This window comes from Nilaparvata lugens, chromosome 5 (genome assembly GCF_014356525.2).
Source record: "Nilaparvata lugens isolate BPH chromosome 5, ASM1435652v1, whole genome shotgun sequence".
NCBI lineage: Eukaryota > Metazoa > Arthropoda > Insecta > Hemiptera > Delphacidae > Nilaparvata > Nilaparvata lugens.
Genome location: NC_052508.1, coordinates 33,004,924 through 33,030,527, shown reverse-complemented (window position 1 = coordinate 33,030,527; position 25,604 = coordinate 33,004,924). Strand labels below are relative to the sequence as shown.

General features: G+C 34.6%; 1 protein-coding gene across 2 annotated transcripts in view; it reads left to right on the top strand.

Annotated features, from left to right (window-relative positions):
- The window catches only part of LOC111060021 (cAMP-dependent protein kinase type I regulatory subunit), a 243,383-nt gene that overhangs the window by 205,825 nt on the left and 11,954 nt on the right, over window positions 1-25,604 (top strand). For both annotated transcript variants that reach the window (XM_039428199.1, XM_039428200.1), the window contains exons 2-4: window positions 4,122-4,280; window positions 14,693-14,893; window positions 22,063-22,282. In XM_039428199.1, the coding sequence (XP_039284133.1) occupies window positions 4,122-4,280; window positions 14,693-14,893; window positions 22,063-22,282 (580 nt within the window). The remainder of the gene's footprint in view (window positions 1-4,121; window positions 4,281-14,692; window positions 14,894-22,062; window positions 22,283-25,604) is intronic.

Genomic DNA, 25,604 nt, shown 5'->3' with positions numbered 1-25,604 from the left:
GATTTCAATTTGTCTGGTTAAAGAGTTGTAACAGCAGACATCAAGAAATACATGTATCAATTAGACTGTTGGATTTCTAGGAATAATTCAGGTGGGCTTTTGATCGCGTTGGCACAAATCAAAGTCTGTATTTTATTTTAAAAATTGATGGAAATTTTGAAAGAATTCAAACACTTTCATCATACCTAGCACTAATAGAAAACTGGTCAATTACACTTTCATTTTAAGATGTGATTAAATCATCATCTACTTTGAGTAGGTGTAAATGTAACATTACCGTTTGCCAATGATTGTAGCCTAAAATGAGGAAAAGATGTGCTGAGTTGGAAGGTAACATCAGTGGCCTGAAATACAAGTGGAGAATGAAAGCATGCTGCACATGGAGCATAAATTGTACAATTATAGAACTTCTGTAGTAAATTACTGTTTGTGTGTTCTCTTGTAATGTGTTAAATATCTTCTCTCAAAGAAACTCAAATATTGTTCTTGATTCGGTAATTGAACTTCAAAACAGCATTTTCTTATAATTAAAAATTAAGTAACACAGTTCGACTTTATTTCCGAGGTATTCATTCTAGGGTCCGATGTTATGATTTCCCTGGTATGAAATTCTCTGAAACAAAAATTTATTTAAACCATAACTACATTTATGGTAGATGTCTTGCCAGTACAGTTTAGAGTATCAGTGACTCATGCTAGACAAGTAAAAAGTAGATGCTAACCAAATCCAAAACGATTGGCTACCGTACTCAACACACGGAATAAATAGACTGCTATTTCCAATTGATGTGACGTGCCGATATACGAATTTGGTATAATGGTTGCTCATCGGTTTATAAAAAAGTTGTTTCATCCACGTTTGGTCGGCCTACTTTGCTATTCTTGCAGTTTCATAGAGTTCAATGCTTTCCAACTATAGACCTGCAAGTTCTCTCTCCAAGCTTTCATCTGTACTAGAGAACTTTTCACTTGTTCTTACTGAATGAAGCCTCCACGCTAATACTTACTCATTATTTAAATTAATAGAAGCATTTAGCCTTTAGTAAAGCATTTAGCTTTTAGTAACATTTAGCCTTTTTAAATGCCATATTATTTTTGTTCAATAATGACCAATTTTGAATCAATAACAAATACAATATTAATTCGCATTGCTAATAATTGTTTACCCTAAAAATGGTATTTATTATTTATTTTCATTATTCCCTTCAATACATCTTCATAAGTGTTTATGGGAAGTAGCGGTTAATCAGGTAAGATAGAGCGGTTAATCGTTCTCAATTATTGATAAGAGTGATGATCTCTGGGGAGAGTGACTCATACAACTCTGTCAAAATCACTCCCCGATAATCCAGAACCCAGAACACAACCATGCATCTGCCATCCTACACGCAAGCGTAAAGCTGGGTTTACGTGTGCGTAAATGCCGTCGTCGCCAACGACAGGGTGAGGATCTCATATTGCGTAGATTTCAATTTGTCTAAATAACCTAAAAGATTATGTTCAATCATTTTTTGATGGGGGAGGTTGAGTTTATACTATTTGTACTTTTAAATGGAAACATCCTATACTATTGAACGAGCAACTTATGTTTATATGTTTAGATGTTTGGATGTTTTGTATTTCACCGGATCTCGAAAACAGCTCTAACGATTCTCACGAAATTCAGAACATAGTAGGTTTATAATATAAAGATTCGATTGCACTAGGTCTCATCCCTGGGAAAACCTGCTGAAGGACATTAAAAGGATAATTTTCATTCATCCTTGGAAAAACAGCTGATAATAATTATATTTCGTCGTCTGTTGGTGATGGAAGTGAGTGAGCGAGTTCATGTGTGTGGGACTGTATCAAAATTATGACCCAGCTGTTGAACTTTTGTAATCATTCGATCAGGTACTTAGTGCCGGTTGTAAAAAAGCCGGGTTATTTTCAATCCTGATTAATTCCAGTAGATCCATCTTTTTGAAATGGTCTTCTCTGATTTTGTTCACGTGAAGTTAATCAGGATTAAAATTTAACCGGCTTTTGTGCAACTGGGCCTTTGTGAGGGAAATTTTTGCATTCCTCTGGGAATTAATCTCAATTTACTGTGATTAGATAGAACATTTCTGTATGAATGTTATTATAATTTATTCTTTCGTAATGAATTTTTTATGCTTTTGTAATCCAGAGCGAAGCTTGGTCCCCGATATTGTTCATATTATTAGAATGTTTTAATTCTTGAATAATAAGCAGAAATAATAAAAAGTTATTTGATCAGCTGTTTTAGCACACTTGAAAAAAATTTGGACAATATGAATGTCAACAATGCTTGTCGTCGTCGACTGCGGAAATTTACGCAGAAACGAAAATGCACCTTTAGGATATGAGCATCATCCTCGGAAAAAATTGAATAGCTTTAGAAGTTCTCTTCGATGAAAGATTTTCACTTGACTTAATGTGCATGCGTCAGCATCTGCTGGAGTTGGAGAAAAATGAGTGGGAGATTGAAAAGAGAAGAGAGAGAAAGAGGGAATGTGTCTGTCTTTTTTCTATGGCAAAACTCTTCTCAAAGCTGTCTGAAAATAATAGTTTGAGCGATCAATCATGTGCACCACTGAAGAGGCTACTGCCTCTGTCCTTCCAACAGATTATTGATAGATTAGCGCTCAAAATCTTCTTGCTCAGGTTTCTCGTTTTATTGTCAATTTCCGTTGAGCGCCCCCAATCAATAAACCAGCTTATCAAATACTTCCCGCTTCCTTGCCTTCGTAATTGGACGGTCAAGTTGTTGAAGACAAGCTTGAACGATATTAAAGGCAGCTAATATTGTTGTTTTCAATATTCTCTCACCGTGAAGATGAGAATTATTCCTATTGAGGCAAAAATAGAGTACCTGAACAAAGATGATGATGGGAATAATTATGAATTTTTCAAAGATAATAATTGTATTCCAGAATAATTGTATTCTAGAAAGTAATTTTCTTTTTCTTAGTAATAATATTTTAATGAAAAAATATTCAATTTTAAATTCAGAATTACAATATTACTAATCAACAAATTACAATAGTTCACTATTTAAATTGGCTAGAATATTCATATGAAATTAATGAAAAAAATGATAACTTGTAAAGGCATAATATTGATTATTTCTTTACTTGTAGTGAAACAAGAAATCTGCTAACCTTATAGTGATCTAATGATTATTATATCCAATCGAATAAATTCCTCAATTTTAATTATTTTTGAGTATTTGCGAAGTATTTTATCAATTGAGGGCGCTGAATCTGAAATCACAATTTCTCTATCTTCAATTTTCCGCAATTTAAGTTTTCTACAACGAGCTACTGAAGACCGTCTGCCGTCTAAAGACAGCGCTACACACTACAAGACCCGACCGAAATAATGATCTTGGAATCAAAGACCGTATGTGGTCTTTGGTCAAAGCTGGCAGACCGTCTAAAAATCATTAATCGGTCTAAAGACAGCCCAACACACTGCAAAACCAGATTTGAGACGGTCTAAGTCTGAGGTCTGGTCTTGAAGTGTGTAGGCGGCTATTTTTATAGTGTGTAGGTTATTGCTTCGGTCTGAAAGATTGGAAGAAAAGTATCATGGAAAAATAAATCTAGTCATTTAATTCTTATTCATGTCCTATTCTTCATTCTTTATTCTCTATTTTTTATCCTTTATTCTTTTTTCTTTATTCTTAGAATAAGTACATTGTTCGCTCAATTAGTTTTTGTTATTTACTTGAGATAACAAGTACTGTAACTCATATTTTATTGAAAAGAGAAGTATGATTGAAATATACAGGTAAAACGGAACCTTCCCGTAAAACTGCTTACAGACTTGAGCACTACGAACACGCACATTTCACTTTTCATCAGCTGATTATATCTGTATTTGTGAAGAAGAAAGGTGCAGGTATAATAAGCGTAGCATCAGCTGATGAAAAGTGAAATGCGCGTACTTGTGGTGCTCAATTCTGTACGCAGCTTTAGGGAACACCACCAACAAAAAATACAACTATTTATAATCATTTTCAAATAAGTAACTAGTATCCTCTTGCTTTTCAATTTTCAAAGGTATAACATGTTCAAGTGTGAATATACTCATATGAATGGTGTTTTATGTTTCAGGAGCAAGCACACGATGCGAAGCAGCAGCTGTTGCAGTCACCCGAGGACACGGAGGACCTGTCCCCTCTGCCCTCCCAGGCGCAGCGACCCGTGCAGCGGCGGGGAGGCATCTCGGCCGAGCCCGTCACCGAGGAGGACGCCACCAGCTATGTCAAAAAGGTGCACTTTCAACCAAAAGTTCAAATCTTCGAAAACAACCGGCTCCTCATCCTTCTCCCAACTTGTCTCAAATCCATAGTTAGCAAAAGTCTTATTCATTTCCAAATTGAAGCACTAAGGGGCGATTGCTGAGATCAGGTCTGGCTAACCCCGGCGCAACGTTGGTCTAGCGCAACTTTGGTCTCGTCTAAAAAATCGGTTTGCTGAGATCGAGTTTAGCCGTCGGTCATCTCTTGGTCGAGAGCAACTTTGATCTGCGGGTTTAGCCAGACCGACGCTCAAGTTTAGTCAGACCGAGGCGCAACTGGAGGAATCCACGGGGAATTATTGTCGCAATGTTGGCAACAGCCATCTCGAATGCTACTTTGGCTCTTACACACTGTCTTTGCATATTGCTTTTGCACTCCCTCACTCACACTCACTCACTCTCCCATCATTCGTTTCTTTCTTGTTTTTTCTTCTTCTTCCCTCACTCACTCTCTCTCTCTCTCTCTCTCTCTCTCTCTCTCTCTCTTTAAGATAATTTGTAAAACTGTAATTATTATTGTAACCATGTTACCATATTACCATAGGCGACAAACCTAGGAACAATTGAAAAATAATATCTATCTATCTCTCTCTCTCTGGAAGAAGAAAAAATCTATCAATCTCAATCTCTCTCTCTCTTTCCCCCTCTTACTCCCATTTTCTCTCTTTTTCAGTCTCGATCCTTTCTTGACCGTCATCATAATGATCATCTGCGATTAGATAATCTTCTAAACTATTTCAAATGTCGTTATACAGTGAACACATGAACAACTCCTCACCTTTTTGGTGTTCATTTGGAACTCATTTTCATTTATTTCAAAAATTTATTTTTTTACTAGCGTATTGTCCAGCTAGGAATTTAATGTAATATTTTTTTATTGCTAAGAAATAATAACTATCGCCGCAACACTATGTACAATGCGACATGATGCTGAAGTACTCACATAAATCGCCAGTCTCTCTGTGGAGCAGCAAAAAATTTGAGAGCAATCAGCACTTCTCTTTAATTTTAAATTCGGACACCGCACTGGCCGAATTATTGAGGTATTGGTTCCTTATAATCCAAGTATTAAAGATAATACATTATTCACTACATCCACTCACAACATCACTTCCACAGCAAGGATCACGCAAACGAAGTGTCGCTCATCACGGTCTGGACTCAACTTAATAGTTCAATTATGCAATGCAGACTATTTCTGCATCCCGTGATGATGCAAGCGAACGCAGCTGCCTCCAATTAGCAACACTCAACCTCACGTAGATATCATCATCTCACACTCTCTTACAATTACAACGTATTTAATACAGTTCTCCTTCATTAATGATGTAGGTACAGTTCCATATTATGTTCAAACCAATTATATCCATTTAATCAATACTAATTAATCGATACTATCGTAGCCCAGATTCTTAGAAGGTAATCGACCACTGATAGAAATTGAGTCAAAGGAATTGGCTTCCAATTTAATATATTTTCAGACATTGTTTTAACCAAAAAACATTCAATATAAGTGTTGAGAGAATGATGATAGAATTATGGGCTACACAGTGAATGGGCTAGTGCGTACTGCCAGAGACAAATAAATAGGTAACTTTCAAACAGTATCTTTACTCTATGGAACTGCGTATAGCGAATACTTCAGAAAGATCTTTTTGAAGTAAGTCAGTTTTGTTTTTACCATCTTTAACAATTGAAAGTTCAATATAAAATGTATTGATAATTGTTCATTCAGTTTCATGCATGAATATGAATAGATCATGTATGTAAATCAGTTCATGTGATTGAAACGTAGTTCCCTTAACCAATGCTCCAGCACCTTTTTTTTAGTATGGTACCCACAAAATTTCCCAGTTATGCTATGATTAAAGAGTAGTTTACTCCGGGGACAGGAGGATATACAAATCTCCAGTAATATCTGGGAACATGGATATATCCCTCCACCAATATATTTTTTTGCACTTTAGTAAAAATCATGAAAATCATAGGTTTGAAGACTATAACTTTGAAACTATTTTTTGAAACAATTGAATGACTAATAAAATTATATTTCCATTCTATTTGTTATATGAACTGAAATATCATAGGCCTATGATATATTATTTTCTATGAAAAATTGAATAATAATAAGCCCACTGAACATAAAGGAACTTCATTATTAGGATGTAGATTTTCTAGTAGAAATTGCTTGAAATCATACCAAATTGAGGGTATTTTTCTAAAATTTTCCGGGGGAGGCCCCTCGGACCCCCTTCTCGTGAGAGGTAAAGAATTTTCTTGTTGTTTGAAGGTATTTTCATTTTCACTCTCTTATGTTATAATATTTTAAAAATCAGTAGAAAAACATTTCAAATATATGACTTTATGGGTAATGAAATTGTTCAGAATTCAAAGACGAACCCCAATTTGACACTGGTTTTTGATAAAATCGAAACAATAGCAAGTTAATAGCTTAATCCCGAACTTAAACCTGCCTCCTAGCAGGTCTAAGTTGGAGTCTAAAATCATCATTTTTGCTCCCGAGATTATCACATTTTAGCCTGATCCTGATCTCAGCAATCCACCGAGATTATCTTTTAAACCCGAGTTGATCTACGCTTGAACTCAGGAATCCACCGAGATTAATTTTTAGCCTAGACTGGAACTCAGCAAACCGATTTTTAGACCGCAGGTTTTTCCCTGCGATAATTGCCGGTCGGCCAACTTTTGCGCTCGAGCGTGGTTAATCTCGAACTCAGCAAACCGATTTTTGATCTGCGGCGCAAAAACCGGTTTTTAGCCGAGCGCAAGAGATAATCCCGATCTCAGCAATCGCCCCTAAGTATTACAAAAACCTTACTACAACATAATTTTGGAAAATGTTCAAGAACAGACTTTTCAGCATTTAAGATTGCCCTTTTGAGGTATAAGTGCTACGATCAGTTGATCAAAGTTTGGCACCTCACGACAGCATATTTTGAGTGAAGCACCAATTCTCCCGTCGATAGACTGTGGCGAAGAATAAACTCAACTAATAAATATTAAACTAAACTATACACTAAATTAAACCCTTCCTTCGAACCTCTGTATCTCCCACTTGGAAGTGATCATAGAGAGACTGTGATGTTTTAGGAAAATTAAGTGTTCTTTAATAGTAACTGTGGCATAAGTATCTTAGAAGGCTGATTTGAAAAGATTCTCGTAAAAATAAGTGAAAGAGAATAGCGGGTTACCAGCCTTTAATAAATGGTTAAATATGAACTCATCATTAAATATGGTCCAGTCAACGAAAGATTATAGAAGAAAAAGATTGGAACACAAAAATCAACAGCTTGAAACTTATACTATGTTAATACGAAAATTAATGTGAACTTCTTCACAAAGAAAGTATGTTTCAATTGAGTATAATATAAAAGTATATTAATACTAGTAATATATTCCAATTTAATATTAAAGTATGTTCCAATCTTCTTCTATACTTATAAAATTCTTATCTCACTAACTCACTGATCACGATTTCGGGAAAACTACTGGATGGATTGCAACAAAACTTGGAATATAGCTTTCTTAAACGTCCTAGGTGCTCACTAAGAAATCTTTTGGCGATATTTCAACTCTAAGGGTGGTTTTTAAGGGTTTAAAGTTCGTCTTTTAGCATGTATCTAAATCTCCCAATCTCTTGATTATAATTGAAATGTCCATATCATATGTTACTATAGAACTATAATCTAGAGAGAGTACCTCTTCAAAACAGTTGTTGACCACTAGCAACTAACTTAATAATTTTGTCAGGTTGGCATTAATTTGAGATGACTTCATTAGGTTGGCACCAAGTTGAAGAACTAATCAAAATGCATTTATCGAGAACAAATTGATTGGGCACTGCTGCTTCAATCGGAGCTATTCCTGTGAGTATAGATAGTTTTTATAAAAAACACTTATTGACATGGGCTACTTTTAAATTAATAAAACAAAATAAATCTTATAGCACCCTTTATTTTTAAAAACTTTAAAATAGTTGAACAACTAGTTTCGGTTTACACCATCTTCAGGTTATAAAATAAAAGATAGTTTTTATTTTTCATAAAACAAACTTTCATGACGGGAGTTGCTTCTATCAATAATTATTGATCGATCCTATTCTATCAAGACTAATTTAATTTTGTTTGTATATCCGATCGCAATAACTGCTTAAACAATTTCGATGAAATTTTAATAATTCAGTATGATATAATATGAAGGGTATTTTTAAAACTTCAGAAGTGTCCATTGTGGAATTTGTTTGCAAAGAATGAGGAAATTCGGCCAAAATTCAACTTGGGCGAAAGAAGAGTTATTTATTAAAACGGCCAAATAGCTGTTGCTCCTTTTCCTAATGTAGAAATTAATATCTTCCATAGAAGTAAGGCGCTTTTCCCATGCATGAATATTATTCTCAAACATTGATTGTTTTACCAAAGAAAATAGAAGGTAGCTTTTGTTATAAATATTGGAGAATATGCATAACAGTTCGTTGACTGTCAGTATTTCTCATTAATAGCATCAATGCTCCCCATTCAAACAATGCTGACACATTGATGTGAATCTTACTATAATTTGGTTACTTTAGATCAGATGAAGATAATAATGTTGATGATTGTTACTGTTTCAATTTCAAATCATGTTTGATAGTTTTGCTTTTGATATTTTTTTGTGAAATAAGCTCTCATTGAATGAAATCATAATCATTGAAGTCAATTATATTTAGTAAGCAATTTCTGTTTGAATATGTGTATTTGTGGATATGTATGTATGTCGAATGGATCTCGAAAACGGCTCTAACGATTTTGATTAAATCAGGAATATAGTGGGTTTGCAAAAAAAAACATTAGTTTTGGACAGGTCTAAACTTTTTGAAAATTCACTGAAGTTCCTTGAGAAAGGATTATTGGTCTCTCAAGTAGCAGCTGATCAGAAAAAAGTCTTCCATAGTCTGTTGAAAACGTACGAGAATGTGAGCAAATGAAAAAGATTATAATAGCTGTAGTTGAGTTACCAAATTTGGCGACCTTATTTTAAAACATTGCAGTATTCTTGGAATATCTGGTATAATAGGTTGAGAAAGTGACAGGATGATAGCATAATCGATCTCTCCAAACATATGGTAGTTGAATGTAATATTCATTGTGAGGTGATAGAAATGCGACTAATCTCTTCAGCTTCTGTTGTATTGGTTCCTCTGTTGCTCTATGTTTGTACGCAGCCATGGCCTTGAGAGAACCAGTTGCGCTGTTAATTCCTATTCTGGACTAAATACCACGAGAACCAATGAGAGAAGCCATCTATTAAAAAAAAACCCTGCTCTGATCAATTCTCATGAAATTTAATCCTGATTGAAATTGAACATGGTTTTGTGCTACTGGGCCTGATATTTTCATGTTCCAAATCAGCTGAAAACTGAATCGAAAAAACACAATATTCCATCAGCTGCTCCCATTTCCCTTCATGATGTCATTACATGACACGAGACAAACCTATTGATATTGATAGACCACTAGTAAATACTAAAGTTGTCAATTTGGATGGAAATAAAATTAAGTTAAATGTTAGTTTACATCCAAATGTCCATCCCTAAGCTTTTGGTTTCAATCTAAGATCAGAAAGAAATCATATAATGGTTGTCAATAATCAAAGTGGATGAACTCTATTCAGATTTATGCAAATTCACATTAAAATGATCCCACTTCAATATTTATGATAGTAAAGTTTAGGACATGAGAAATCAGCTACAATAAATGTAATACTAACTATTATGAATGGAATGCAATCTACAATTGCATCGAGCAAAAACAAAAATAACATGATCACTGCTAATTTGATAACTGTCAACGGGAAATATTAATTGCCAATGAATAAAGTCGAGGTTGACTCTTGAACCCCGCCTAATATTCTACAAAATTCGCTGCAATTGGACTACTATTCTACAGAGCACTTCCAACACATCAATGATTAATCGAATGATTTGACTCAATAGTTTTCATGCCAAGTTGTAGCCTAATCTCAAAAACGATTATAACAATTTTTGTAGAATTTAGATTATAAATGGTTCACAAAAATAATCTTATTTTTCAATTCCCGTAGCGAAGCACGGGTGCCCTGCTAGTGATTCAATAAAAACCAGGCGAACCTCACATCCAACCTTCAAGAATGGGGTGCTAGTTTTGAGTTGCTAATGTAACTTCCATCTATAGCCTACTGGTATTAGAGTATAGAGGGAAAAGCTTGGAACACAGTTTTTGACCCCGCAGCTCTTCTAAGGATAATAAGGAGGTAAACATATCAAAAGTCCTTTGCTAAGGGGGTGGGGGTGTTTTGAAAGTCCCATATTTTGGTTTTTTGCATATATCTCGAACAATATTTTTTTTGAAATACAAAATTTGTAGGAAATTTATCTAGCTTCATTTTTTCCTCAGTCATTTTTCTGGAATGCATTGTTCCAAAGATACATGCGTAAGCCATAAATAAAAAAAAGCAATTTTTAAACCACCCTCATCCCTTAAGCGCAAGGGGTAGGGACGAGGACTTTTGATATGTTTACCTCCAAACAAAGCTGCGAGGTCAAATTTTTTGTTCCAAACATTCCCTCTAAATTTCTCTATCAATTGATCTCTGTCAATTATTTTTGAACTGAAGATTTTATACTTAACACTATAACGGCGAGTTGCGTAAAATAATGAAATAATACATGAAATTGAAGAGAATATAATGCTCTATAAGCTCATGATTAGCACGGATTTTTTCAATCAATCGTTAAAAAGTTATGAGGCGAAAAAGATTAAAAATCGGAGCGGAATGGTTCTTCTTCAAAATGTGACACCTTCGAGAGCTCATATAATAGAAAACTATGAAAGATATGGGAAAATATGAGATATGAAATTGTGGGATAATTTGTATACTCTGTCCAAAGAACGATGAGCGCTCGATGATTAAGCCGGCCTTCGCTACCCCACGCGCAGGCACACACGCCCGGCCTACCTGCGCCATTGATATACTATGTATACTACGTAGTATACAGGCAGACAGACCGTCCCTTTACTCAAACACACAAAAGGAGACTGCGCTTGTGTGTGTGAATAGTAGGAGGGTTAGCCTAATCCTTCAGAGCTCATGCCAATTTGGACAGAGTATAAGCTTCAATTTTGTATTTCACAAAAAATTCCGAGAGATGCATATTGTTCGAGATATATGCAAAAAAAAAAACAAAACATAGTACTTTCAAACCACCCCCACCCCCTTAGCATAGGGGCTAGGAGTGAGGACTTTTGATATGTTTACCTCCTCACTATCCTTGTAAGAGCTGCGGGGTCAAAAATTGTGTTCCAAACTTTTCCCTCTATAGGCCTACATTTTTTTGAGCATTCGTTGCCTGGACTAATACCAGTATAGATGGGATGTGAGGTTCGCCTGGTTTTTATTGAATCATTGGAAAATACTTCTCTGTTCACATTAATTTTCGTATTAACATAGTATCAGTTTCAAGCTGTTAATTCACTAGCGTTGCTATTTCAGGTCAAATTGCGACTGCTATCATTATCATAATTTGATAGCTGTCACTCCTCAGTTATTAAGCTAGATTAGATTACTAAGTGCCGTTTACACAGTGTCAGTTTAAACCAAATTTAATTTTTAACATTTCATTTTAACATTCGTTATAATGTGGTTCATATTGAGTACACGCCACCAGCTGATTAGATCAATTTTAAGCTTTGACTGCCCTCAGGGGACCATCTTCCAAGTGAATTATTGTATTTTCATGTATGTATTGTTCAGTGCAGATTGCCTATCCATCCAGGCTGTGATTATTTATTTTAACATGTCATTCTCTTTGACCGAGCGAAGTGAGGTCTAAGATTCAAGTCGACGGTTTGGCATTTCTCTTAATGTTTAAATGTTTATATGTTGCGAATTTACGGCGAAACGCGGTAATAGACTTTCATGAAATTTGACAGGTAAGTTCCTTTTTAAATTGCGCGTCGACGTTTAAACAAGGTTATTGGAAATTTTGCATCTCAAGGATAATATAAATGGAAAAAGGAGCCTCCTTCATACGCCAATATTAGAGTAAAAATCAGGCTATAGAATTATTCATCATAAATCAGCTGACAAGTGATTACACAGATGTGTGGAGAAGCCAGTCTATTACTGTATTTGTATAAGGTCTATAGTTTCAATCAAAGACCTTAAGGTATGCATCTTTAAACTGGGTTTACACCAAAGTTATTAACAAAATGATTGAACGGAAGTTGACAAACGCACATCTTCATCATGTGTATGATGTTCTTCTTCTAGTTATGTTCAATCTAATATAATCTTTAAGGATTTAGCTATTAACATTTTGTTAATAACTTTGGTCTAATCGCAGTTTTAAGATCTTTGGTTTCAATATTTTGTTTTGCAGTCATGATATTATTATGCGTGCCCATTAGTATCAATATTCTCACATTCGAAAAACTAATTTAATAGGTGATTGAGAATTCAAACAAATGAACTAAATAATGCTGGAGAAATTATAATATTTTTGATAGTAGAAAATTAATTTTCATCAGATAGAAAGATTATCACGGAACTGGATGAATTATATCATATGGAATACAAATTCAAACGTGAACTGAGTTTGTTAACATTTAAAACAAGTGACATCAGGTACTTGTGGATGAGAATACTGCGTGAGGTCTACTGTTCAAAGAACTACTAGTAATAATAGTCATATCAGATTCGTAGGATACCAATTCAAAATATTTGGTTCTTGGAGTGACCGAGTATCACCATCAAAAAATAACCATTGATAATTTTCATGAATGATCATATACGTACATATTAAGAATTCACTCTGAGTGACCAAGTAGTACTATACAGAATGTCCCACGAAAGGTGTAACAGCCGAAGACCATAGATGCTACTTGATATTTGCAACAAACAATTTCAAGTAAAATTCTCTTTTATCGACTTTAGTCTTCGAGAAATATCTATTTTCTATATTTTTGAAAACGTCAATAACTAGAAAACTAACTGGCGAAATCGAATTCTATGATTATATTTCGTGGGACACTCTGTAGAGAAATATCTAATCATCGATGTTTTCCATACATGTTCATTTATCTACATTATATTATTTATGTAATAGTGTGATATTGAGAGGGTATTATTGTAGTTGTTTGTGTCTATCTTATGTTATTTTTCAGGTTTTTGAACTGAAATGAACTTAGATTCTAACTGTTTGTAGAACCCTGCGTTTTTAGTGTGAGAATTGACTCTGTCTTGTTTGATTTTGCTAACTTGTTGCTTAGTTGTCAAAATTAAAGCAATTTTCGTGCATTTTCCAAGTGCAGTTTCAATTTCATGTCGAAAACGCCACTGTATTTGAAAATTTTACGAGCATTGACCTTTTTGCAGCTTTGGCTTTTCCACTGGAAGTTATGCTCAACGCTCGTGGAGGGGGAATAATTTTTAGTGAAAAGGCCACAGTTCGAATTGAGACGTAACTGGGAAAACATGTAACGGTGTGCGAGCCTCGGTCCTCTGATTGGGCCAATTTCCCATTCAGAGGGACAAATTGTTAAGTTTCCAGCTATCAGTAATTTTTATCTAGATGAAAAGGAAACCAAATTTTATATAGTTAGTAGGAGTAGAATCAGAACATTATTTATGCGTGTGAGTTCAAGTATAGTGAGTTTTATTAAAGCGTATGTGAGTGTATCTGAAGAGTCCAAGTTTGAATATTGTTAAAATGGTGAGTGCCGAACTTTTGTTGTTTTTCTTATTAAGCTCAAAATTTAGTCCATAGAATGACCGAGGCCCGAATTTAGTTGCAGCAAGTTAGCAGGTTCCCAAAATGTATAGATTGAATTAATTGAATATACCTTCTTTTTCTGAATCAGTTACTGAGTAACTCTGTTGGAGAATTCGACATGATTTCTATTGATTCGTTAATGAGTTCAATAAACCTGAGGTTGAATTTTAAAAGTATTTTTCTTTGTAGTTCCTGGCTCGTAGTTACTATAGTTACTATGTTTGCTAGAATATGTGACAATGATGATAATCTGTGCATTTGAATGAACGAATCCACTAAAAGCTCCCAACCAATCAAGGATTGAAATAGAGATTTGATAGCATAATTTTGGTAAATATTATAGAAGAGAATAAACGACCCCCCTCCGTTTACATTGGTGGCTAGCGGTGGTATAGTCTGCAAGAATGACTATCGAACCACATGTATTCTTATATATTTCATATTTTGGAAGGTTAACTCAATAGAAACAAATATGTCACCGGTTGCAGAAATGATGTCAGGTGTGGTGTAGGGTTAAAAATACCTCTACCGGTTACATTTAGATATCAATAATAATTGTTTTTGATTGGTTTGCAGGTGGTTCCAAAAGACTACAAAACGATGGCCGCCCTCTCGAAAGCAATCGCCAAGAATGTGCTGTTCTCCCACCTGGATGAGAACGAGAGATCGGACATCTTCGATGCCATGTTTCCCGTCAACTTCCTCCCCGGCGAGGCGATCATCCAGCAGGGTGATGAGGGAGACAACTTCTACGTCATCGATCAGGGAGAAGTTGAGGTTTGTATCTTATTAGTATAAAAAAACACGTCTCTTATATGGGCTACTTTTGTACAAATTAATAAAAACAATATAAAAAAGTGTAGTACCCTTTATTATTAAAAACTTTGAAATATTTTAACGACTATTTGAATTTCAAAATGACCTATGGTCGAAACTAGTCGTTAAAATATTTTAAAGTTTTTAATAAAGGGTACTACAAGTTTTTTATTGTTTTTACTTATTAGTATACTATTTCTGACACAGTGTTAGGTGAGTTGAAGTGATATTATTTTATTAATAATGAGAACACGAAGATGTAGTCAACTATCACAAATTTTATTTGAGAAGAAACGTGTTTCAACACCTATGGTGTCAAAGTTTGTAATAGTTGACTACATATTTGTGTTTTAATATTAGTGTATTATTTTTGGTAACATAATTCGTTAATGAAAAAGTTGAGCTTCTTTTCATAGAGCGGAAATGTTTGGTCGGCTACATTCAAATTTAAATTATTTATTTTGCCTAACATTTTGCAATGTCATGAAATAAAAATACAGTGTACATAGACTTACGCGCCGCGAATGCGAGCATTTCATTTTTAATCAGCTGATGCTAAGCTCATTATATATATGTATCTTACCGTTTCTGTGCAAGTACAGATATAAGCATCTAGTGAAAAGCGAAATGCGCGTGTTCATGGCGTAAAAGTCTGTATGCAGCTTAATATAACACAGTATACAGAAAAACAATAGTGAGTACGGTGCACACAAGTAACAGGAATAGGAGCAATTACAAGGATAATATAACTTCAACCTACAAAACACAATACTGAGTACAACCAGAGATTAACTAAATTTTAGATTAGTTTTATAGATTTCGTTTCTCTATGGTACAACAGAAGCAACAGCCTTTATATGGAACATTCAAAGTACTCATTCACCAAATAATATGCGCTCTCTACTAATTTACTCTTCACAACTTTCTTGGAAGTTGATAATAATTTATTATTGGCAGCTCCTTAAAAACTAAGGAAAGACTGTTGTAATTTTCAATTAGTTGTAAAAGGTGGCTGTCCACCTTTAGAGAGTCTTATTTGTGGGATTAAAATATAATTCCGGGTAGTATAGTCATGATTTTTTCCCCGACATGAGAAAGATTCTATATTAGTTTTAACATACAGCAAGCTATTTATTTTAATTTCAATTTATTTTTTTAATATAATTTCAATAAAAACAGTATGCATATTCTTATATTTGTAACTATTAGCTATTTGAAGAATATTTGAATCAGTTATAATATCGGGGCACCGAGCTTCGCTCGTTATTTATCTATTGATAAACAAAACACAACTCTTTAAAATGATTGGGGAAATGCACAGCCCAAAACTGTTTCTTCGCCGAATTTTGATTTATACACTATGAATAGTTCAAAAAGTAGGTTATGTTCCATACACTTGAATTCAGGTCCAATTTCCAGTCCAAACATTTGGATCAAGTTGATTAAAATTTCTTTCTCATAAGATAAGCTGATTGATTAAGAGCCCCCCAGCAGCTGAGTGCTTCTGTTAAAAAAGTTTTATGGTTGAAGGATTAAAAGAAAAATTAACTTTTTTGATGAATTTGAAAACATCGAAAAAATATGTTTTTATTTTAAATATAGTTATTATTTTTGATCAATTATGGATAATTTCCCCTTTCAAATCCTTAAGGTTTGAATAATAGAAGGTTGGATAATAGTTGAACCTAATAATAGGTTTAAATAAGGTTTCTTTATCTTTTAGGTTGTGTTCATATTTTACAGCTGGCTATTCGTCAGCTTATGAATTTCGGGGATGAGATATTTTGATTCTCCACAGACGCATTCGCTCACTCCTTTCCATTATCCACAGACGACGAAAGTCTCAGCTGTTTTTCCAAGGATGAATTATCCTTTTAATGTCCTTCAGCGAGTTTTCCCAAGGATGAGACCTAGTGCAATCAAATTTTTATATCATAAACCTACTATGTTCCAAACTTCGTGAAAATCGTTAGAGCAGTTTTCGAGTTCCGTTGGACATAAATAACCATATAAATAACCAAATATATAAATATATACAAAAATTGCTAGCTTAATATAATAGGATATAAGGAAATGAAAAAGTCCGTAATATGCAAGTACCAAGGAATTAGAGTTCAATTATAGCTTAAGTCTTCTAAGAAGAAATACAACTCGAGAGAAAGATAAATTTGGTACATAGGACGTCGTATGTTCTATGACCAGCAAAATAACAACTTCTGGAAACTAAATTTAATGAAAATCATGCAATTGCAAATAGCATTATAAATAGCGAAAAAAACATTCTTTAGAAGTTAGAAACAACATTTTTAATATAAAAAATAAATGTGCAATAACAATTATTAGAAATTAACAACATATTTTGAAATCTGTCTATATAAAATCCAATCTTCAACTCCACCATGAAGGTCACCTCAGTAGAGGAAGTCAAGCTCATTGGAGGTTGCAATTATGTAATCGATTATAATATTAACAAACTACTGAATCAATTAGAGATGGATTAAATTGCAATGGTGAAATCTATTTAAATATAATTTCACTGTATAGCAGTGTTATATATTGTATTATTTTTATCACATTTGCATTAGTTGCATTTCTATTCTGCTTCCATGCAAATTGCTTGAGGCCGGAATATTTCTGCTGTTTATTGTAATCTAATCGTCATAGTAGCGTGGTCGCCGGTCGCCTGTCGTTTTGAGTGATCAATCTTTATAAAATTGTTTTCTTTGAACACGCTCATGTAAAAAAAGCTCAATGTAATTTACAATTGCATGTCGAAGAAGTAAGGAGTTCATATTATTCACTGTTGCTTTTTTCATTTAATCTTTAATCGTGCCCTCCTAGCTATTCAAAACACACAAAAAACTACATTAGTTCCCTCTCAATATTTATACTATTACACTTTCAAATATTGGGGTTCAGTTAAAGAGACACGTTCTAAGTACTTTGTAACTTCATTTTTTCATTTCTAAAATTTCAAATTATTAATATATTTGTAATTGATATCAAATACTAAAAAACAGAGATTTTTCAGACTGACAGATATAATTTCCTAAAACTAGAGTTTTAAATAATACAAAAAGGAAGAAACTGGAATAACACTTTATGTTCGAGCAGAAAGAGTTCAATGGACGATTTTATTCAATCCCCAGAGTGCAAGAGGTAACGCCGAGCGCTCAATTATTATGAACGTTGCCTATTAGGTTCTTAACTTCTTTGCTGAACAAACAACGGTTTACAAAGAATTTTATGGTGAACGAGAGTTTTATACTGAATTGTTCCACAACATTCCATTCTGACTCTTGTTTACCTGGAAATAATATTGAAAACTGTTTAAAATTGAATAGATGTGTTTTCAAAGTGATACAACCTTGGTGATAAGATACAGAACTGACAGGTTGATGCTTCCTACTGCGTGTGAATTCCTCTCTCCTCTCTGCAGAGGCAACCCACTCAATGATGTTCTCGGTACGGTGTCACGGATCGGATGGAGTGAGCTGTGAATTTACTTGACTTTATTTCTTATCAGGATAATAGCTTTCTGACCTCTATCAATGTTTCTCTATCTGTAACTCATATCACTACATTTTAAAATATAGCTACTACTTATCATTGCGGCTCATTGAGCAGATAAAGTGTTCAACAATTAGTTTTAAATTTGTACATTCAGAAGTATTTTATTTGTCTTCTTTAATTGAAAGTCAGAATTTTTAGACAGCATTAGCTATGCAAAACGCATATATAAAATTTTATGCAGTTTGCTGAGATTCTCACGGTCTTTTAGTAATAAGGTCTTTTAATAATCTGAACCGATTAAGATAATACTATTACTATTAAAAACAAATTAGATCATTCTCTACTTAATTCATATACGATTTATTTTATTTTTATTTTTTGTCGGCATTGATCCAAGCTCATACAGCATTTGTAGGATTTTATTCAGTTGAATTGACCATATATGATTATTTATTATTGAGCAGCTACCTAGTTAAATGATTATTCTCTAAGTTTTTGCAGACTGAGATTTTCTTTACATTTTAAATTCTTATTTCTAGACATTTTTCGTAAACAAATAGATAAGTCATAGTATTTTCGGGTGATAACTCTATATGAAAACTTATTGTTGAGGCTAATCAGGCTAATCATTGTTAAGGCTGTTAACTTTGAAAGGGAAGATGGAGTTCACTATTGGAAAAACAAATACAGAGAACCCCAAATTAACTTTTCAGAATTTCTCATTCCGTAAAACAAGTGTCAATTCGCAATGGCGGTGTCTATCCAAAGCGTGCAAGGCTTCTCTTAAAACCGATAAAGGGACGAAGAAAATTGTAGGAGGTCTTTTAAGTTGTGAGCACAACCATTCTCCCGCTATTAGAAAAAATGACTCCATTAATGAAGACTCACTTAGTGTTAGCCATACTGAAAAGGGTTTGCTGTCGGCTCCTTTGTCGATTTCCCTGTCTTCCACCCCTATCAATAACAACTCTGAACGATCTGGGATGAGTGGGAGGCCGTCGTTAGAAATTGGCGGGAATGATGTTAGCGATCTTTGCACTAAATGTTTTGGGCTTGTCGAGAGGCTAACAATTGAAAATCATAATTTGATAGAGGAAAACTATCGATTGAGGGTGGAATGGAATGCAGCTGTAGACCGGTCCATCATGAACGATAGGTTGATAATGGAAATTAACGAGAGGAGTATGAAAGATTTAGGAATACAAACGGATGAAGTGAGGGAAGTTTTGATTGAGTCGGATGCTCTCTCTGCAGACAAATTGATGAGTTCAGCGAAGGAGAGGCACATCATCAATGGGAGAGAAGTATTAATAGAAAGAATAGCTGAATTGGAGCATGATTTGAAATTAAATGGGAATTTATTAATGGAAGTGGATACGAATGTACAGAAGACTAAAATGATAATGAATGGGTTTATTCAATCATGTTCCATAATGTGCTCAGTCTTGAAGGGAATCGAGACCAGCAAGGAAAAACAGCCAGAGAGGATATCGCTTTCACAATCAGGTCCTGTTCGTAATACTCGCAAGGTTTGGCTCTGTGGTGATAGTCATGTTAAGGGTATTAGGGAGTTGGTGTCAAAGAGATCACATCCTCACTTCAAGTATCAATCATTTATAGCTACCAATGCACCAATTGATCATATTTTGGATGGCATTATCTCCTCATCTAACCTTTGTGAGATGAATGCTGATGATACTATTGTCATTATTGGTGGTACGAATAGTTTTGATGAGTCCTCGAAAGAAATTGACCTTCATAACTACACAATGAAGCTTCGAACGGTTATCAGTGCTTTGAATGGGAAGGTGGGTTTGGTTTTATCTACAATCCCGTATAGATATGACCTTTCGTCTGACTCGCATGTAAACAGCTGCATAGAGTCATTCAACACAGTTATTCAATCAGTGGTCCAGGAGTTTTCGTTGGGATTTTTGAATATCTGGAATTATCAAGCCAGACTCCATATCAGGCACAGGCATGGTCTGCACCTGAATATCCATGGTATGAAGCAACTTGCCGGTGACCTACTAAAAACATTACTGATGGACCCAGTTGAAAGTAGGAGCTTGCTTGTAGAAGAGAACGAGACTCAGGAAGTATCTCCACCCATGGAAATACCTGTTCTCACAACAACTAGAGCTTTTTTAGAAGAGGCACACGCACTACACATAGAAGTCCATGTTTAGAATACTTGACAGCCACAGATGAGAAGATGTCACACAGTAATGAGGAAATTTTGGATAGGGAGAAAGCATACATATTCCACTGTAACATCCGTAGTGTTAAATATCAAATTACAGAGCTTCAAGCACATATAGAAACAATGCCTTTCAATATAAGCATAATATGTCTAGGAGAACACTGGCTTACAAAAGATAACATTTTAATAATGAATGGACTGACAGGTTTTCAATTAAAATCATATTTCAGCAGGGATAGGTACTCCTAATGGAGGAGCTGGTATTCTAGTAAGAAATAATATGAATGCAATGAATCGTTGTGATATTTGTGCTCTAGCAGTTGAGCGAACTTTCGAATGTTCAGCTGTTGAAGTAAGATGCAGCAAGGGGAATAAACCATTAATAGTAATATGCATATACAGAACCCCGGACTCAAAAAAAAGAGAATTCCTTGATAGAATAGAGTCTTTATTTCTAATGATAAACCAAGAACTGAATAGAAAGCATGTATTTGTTTGCGGTGATTTCAATATAGATGGATTAGGAAGTTCTATTGTTAAAACCGATTTATTGTGCATTTTAAAAACCTACGGATTTAACACGTTAATTAATACTCCAACTCACTTTACAAATGAATCGGGTTCACAAATAGACTATATTGTCACAAATTATACCACAAACAAAAAGCAGACGGCAAACTTACATGTGGGTCTGTCAGATCACACAGCTCAGGTTACAGCACTTCCAGATATTTGTTGAAACCAAAACCTCAATGTATGACAGTGACAAAACGTATATTCTCATTGACACAGAAACTGAAATTCAAACACAGACTGGCAACTATTGACTGGGATGAGGCTATGGGGATTGACACTCCTCAGACAATCAATACATATTTTAATCAATTCCTTCAAGTATTAATGAATGAGTTTGAAGCACATTTTCCTAGGAGAACTGTACACCAGAAAACAGAGATCGACAAACCATGGCTAACTGAAGGTATAAATCATAAAAGACTATATCATAAGCAAGCAATCACGGATCACTCTGTGATCTCAACTATTTATCAATGTTGAATATTGGTCGCTGAGGCTTGCAGCTGTGTTTCATTCAAAGCAGCGAGTTTCAATTTGTCTAGTATATGAACATACCTAAAATTTTCTGTTCAATTAAGTTTTAAAGGTAAGAGAAAAGGCTAGGGAGGTTAGGTTTTGGCTTTTAAATGGCAATATGTTGATATTACTTGAAATGTGTTGATAATTTCATATGATAAACACAAATAACGAAAACTGGAAATACTCGCACTTTTGAGATATCGCACTTACGAATGAAATCCAGAGCTTCTTATCAGCTCAATACGGTCTTAGATCCATAATATGCATTTCGAGATTGAATGAACGAGAATTGAAATGTAATAGTGTATTGTTGCTGTAGGTTTACGTAAACACAGAGCTGGTGACGACGATTGGTGAAGGCGGCAGCTTCGGCGAGTTGGCGCTGATCTACGGCACGCCGCGTGCCGCCACAGTGAAGGCCAAGACCGACGTGAAGATGTGGGGCATCGACCGCGACTCCTACCGCCGCATCCTCATGGGCTCAACCATCCGCAAGCGCAAGATGTACGAGGAGTTCCTGTCCAGGGTCTCCATTCTCGGTAAGCCACTCACTACTCACCGATCATAGCGGCTTAGAAAATTAGTCAAGTTGACACACTTGTTATTGTATTAAAGCTGCGTACATACTTGATCACCACGAACACGCGCATTTCACTTTTCATCAGCTGATTATATTTGTATTTGTCAAGGTCTATAAATACAGGTAATGGATCTCGTATTCCTTATGGAGCGGTCATTCTATGGGGTCTTTATGGCGGTACATTTGAAAATCCAATATAATTAAATTTGCTCGTAACAAAATTATGCATTTTAAAAACAATATTATAGTTCAGATAATATGTGAATTCAGGCTTTCAATTTTTTAATAATGAAATTTCAATAATACATGCTTTAATTATTCTATTGAAAATTGTTCTTATTTTTGTAACCTGAGGATTATGATTCATAAGGCATTGGGAAAAGACTGAAATATGCAAAGCAAACTGCAAAAAGAGTTTAAAGTTCCCAATCAATTAAAACTAAACATCAACAATTCAGCTTCTAGTATTTTGCTAAATACTATAATTCTGTAGGAAGAATTAGGCTCAATCTTCAACGATAACAGCTAAAAATATATTTGAAAATTGGTGAACTAGAACCCCACAAAATGGCGATTTTGCAATGCATCACGGGATTGTGTCATGACCTGTATTTATATACCTTGGTATTTGTACAGAAACAGTGAGATACAGATATAAGAAGCGTAGCATCAGCTGTTTAAAAGTGAAACGCTCATGTTCGTGGCACTGAAGTCTGTCTTAATGAATGAATGAATAAGCTATATATTCTACACTTCCAAATGTTGAACAAGTTGTAATAAGGTAAGGTAAGATATTGTAAATATACTTTTCCTCCACCTACTGTCTAAAGTACTTTCTTTACTCCCTGAAACATAATAGGCCTACTAAAGTGTCACTTTTTCGCTCTCGATAGTAAAAAACAGAAAAACTCCCTAGGGAGGAAAAGTGACTCCATTTAAATAACATGGGAAGCATCTCTATTTTAAAAACTTACATTGTAATAGGTTAGAAGGTCTAAGCTCAGATGAGAAAGCATATTGTCTGTCATTGAGTCAACTGAATTCAATACCACAACCAAAAATTTGACCAAAGGAAAAATGTTGTGTACATCACGAGCGAAAAATACTTTTTCTTCCTCAGGAAAATTGTTGCCCTCGGCTTCGCCTTGGGCTTCAAACTTTTTCCCGCAGGGACAAATAGTCGTACTTTTCACTTCAGATATACAAATAACTATTGTATATCTAGAGTGAAAAGTACGACTTTTTCTCCCTGTGGGAAAAAGTTTGAAGCCCAAGGCGAAGTCGAGGGCAACAATTTTCCTGAGGGAGAAAAAATATTTTTGGCTCTTGATGTACACAACATTTCTCCTTTGATCAAATTTTTGGTTGTGGTATTGAATTCAGTTGACTCAATGACAGACATTATGCTTTCTCATCTGAGCTTAGACCTTCTAACCTATTACAATGTAATAACTATTCAATAGTTATTTGTATATCTAGAGTGAAAAGTACTACTTTTTCTCCCTGTACGAGAAAAATAACTATTGTATATCTAGTGTGAAAAGTACAACTTTTTCTCCCTGTGGGAAAAAGTTTGAAGCCCGAGGCGAAGCCGAGGGCAACAATTTTCCTGAGGGAGAAAAAGTATTTTCCGCTCGTGATGTACACAACATTTTTCCTCCATCTACACTTTTTCATATAAACTGCAAATAAAATCATTCTAATAGCTTACGTATTGGTGACAATGTTTCCTAACAACAAAATCTAAAACCTAAAAACCGATCGTCTGATTGGCACTGCTGATTGCGCTATCTATCGGCAAAAGTTGTAACAATTATGACAGCTGGGCGGCTACCAAAAATGGCTAACTCCAGATCACGCGTTTCAGATTTGAATTGCAGATCAAAATATTTGTTGGCTGGTATTTTGAATAGAATAAAATATTTTAAAAATTGTATACATTTTTATCGTCTACTAATATTAAGAATATAATATCATACAAACATATATTTCATGAGTTGATCAAATTTCTATTTGTGGTATTGAATTCAGTTGACTCAATGACAGACACCTCTATTATGCTTTCTCATCTGAGCTTAGACCTTCTAAAATATTAGAATTAAGTTTTTTAAATAGAGATGCTTCCCATGTTATTTAAATGGAGTCACTTTTCCTCCCTAGGGAGTTTTTCTGTTTTTTACTACCGAGAGCGAAAAAGTGACACTTTAGTATTATGTTTCAGGGAGTAAAGTATGTACTTTAGACAGTAGGTGGAGGAAAATAACTATTTGAAAATGTAATGAGAGGAGGTAACCCTTTGATATTGTGATCTATTTGATATTTTAATATATGGATTATATCCATTTGTAGTCTATGAGTGGGGGGGGGGGCTTAACAGGTAATAGCCATGATTAGATTATTACACAGAACTTGATAATATTGAATCAAGAATTTTTTATTGTCACAAACAAAATTGCATAGACAAATGTCACTTGACACAAATATCACAATATTAATACTTAGGATCAAGTACAGGACAGATTAACTTACATTATTAAAACTATAATAAAATTAAAACTCATAATATTATGGATGAGAGTCACTAGTTGAAATCTCTTCAACAGAGTGAAATGCTATCTCCTTTAACCATTTTTCTAATATATTTGAATCTTTTTCATTCATAATTTCTAGCTTCAGGTGATAGAACATTGAACATTTTTACACCAACATGGCTATACATTTTTTGCATCTTAGCTAGCCTAACTCGACTTGGCTATTGGATCAATTTGAGTGACAGCTCTTGTGTCATATTCATGAATGTTTCGTCTTAAATTGAAAAGACTAAGGTTATTCTTCACATACATTAAACAGTCAAACATAAAAATACAAGGAAGAGTCAGCACACCATTGGCTGAAAAAAACGGCCTACAAGATTCTCTCAACATTCAATACTGTACGTAGAGCCTTTCCTGGCAAAGGAAAACATCTTTTGCCCCGCTAGAGTTACCCCATAACAGTGTTACATACTGCAGGTGTGAGTGGAAAAAAGCAAAATAAGCAGTTAGAGCAAGCAAGGTTCGTGCTGGTACAAGATTTTAATTTCTTCAATAAAAAGATTAACCTTAGATAGTCTGCTGCAAAGTGAATCGGTATGGCTGGCCCAAGTTAGCTTAGAACCAATATGTATTCCTAGTAGTTTAACTGACTTCTTTGGACAATTCATATTTGAGCTAAAAGTAATAAATTCAGTTTTGTTATCATTCACAATTAACTTATTAGCAGAAATCCACAGGTCAGCTCTT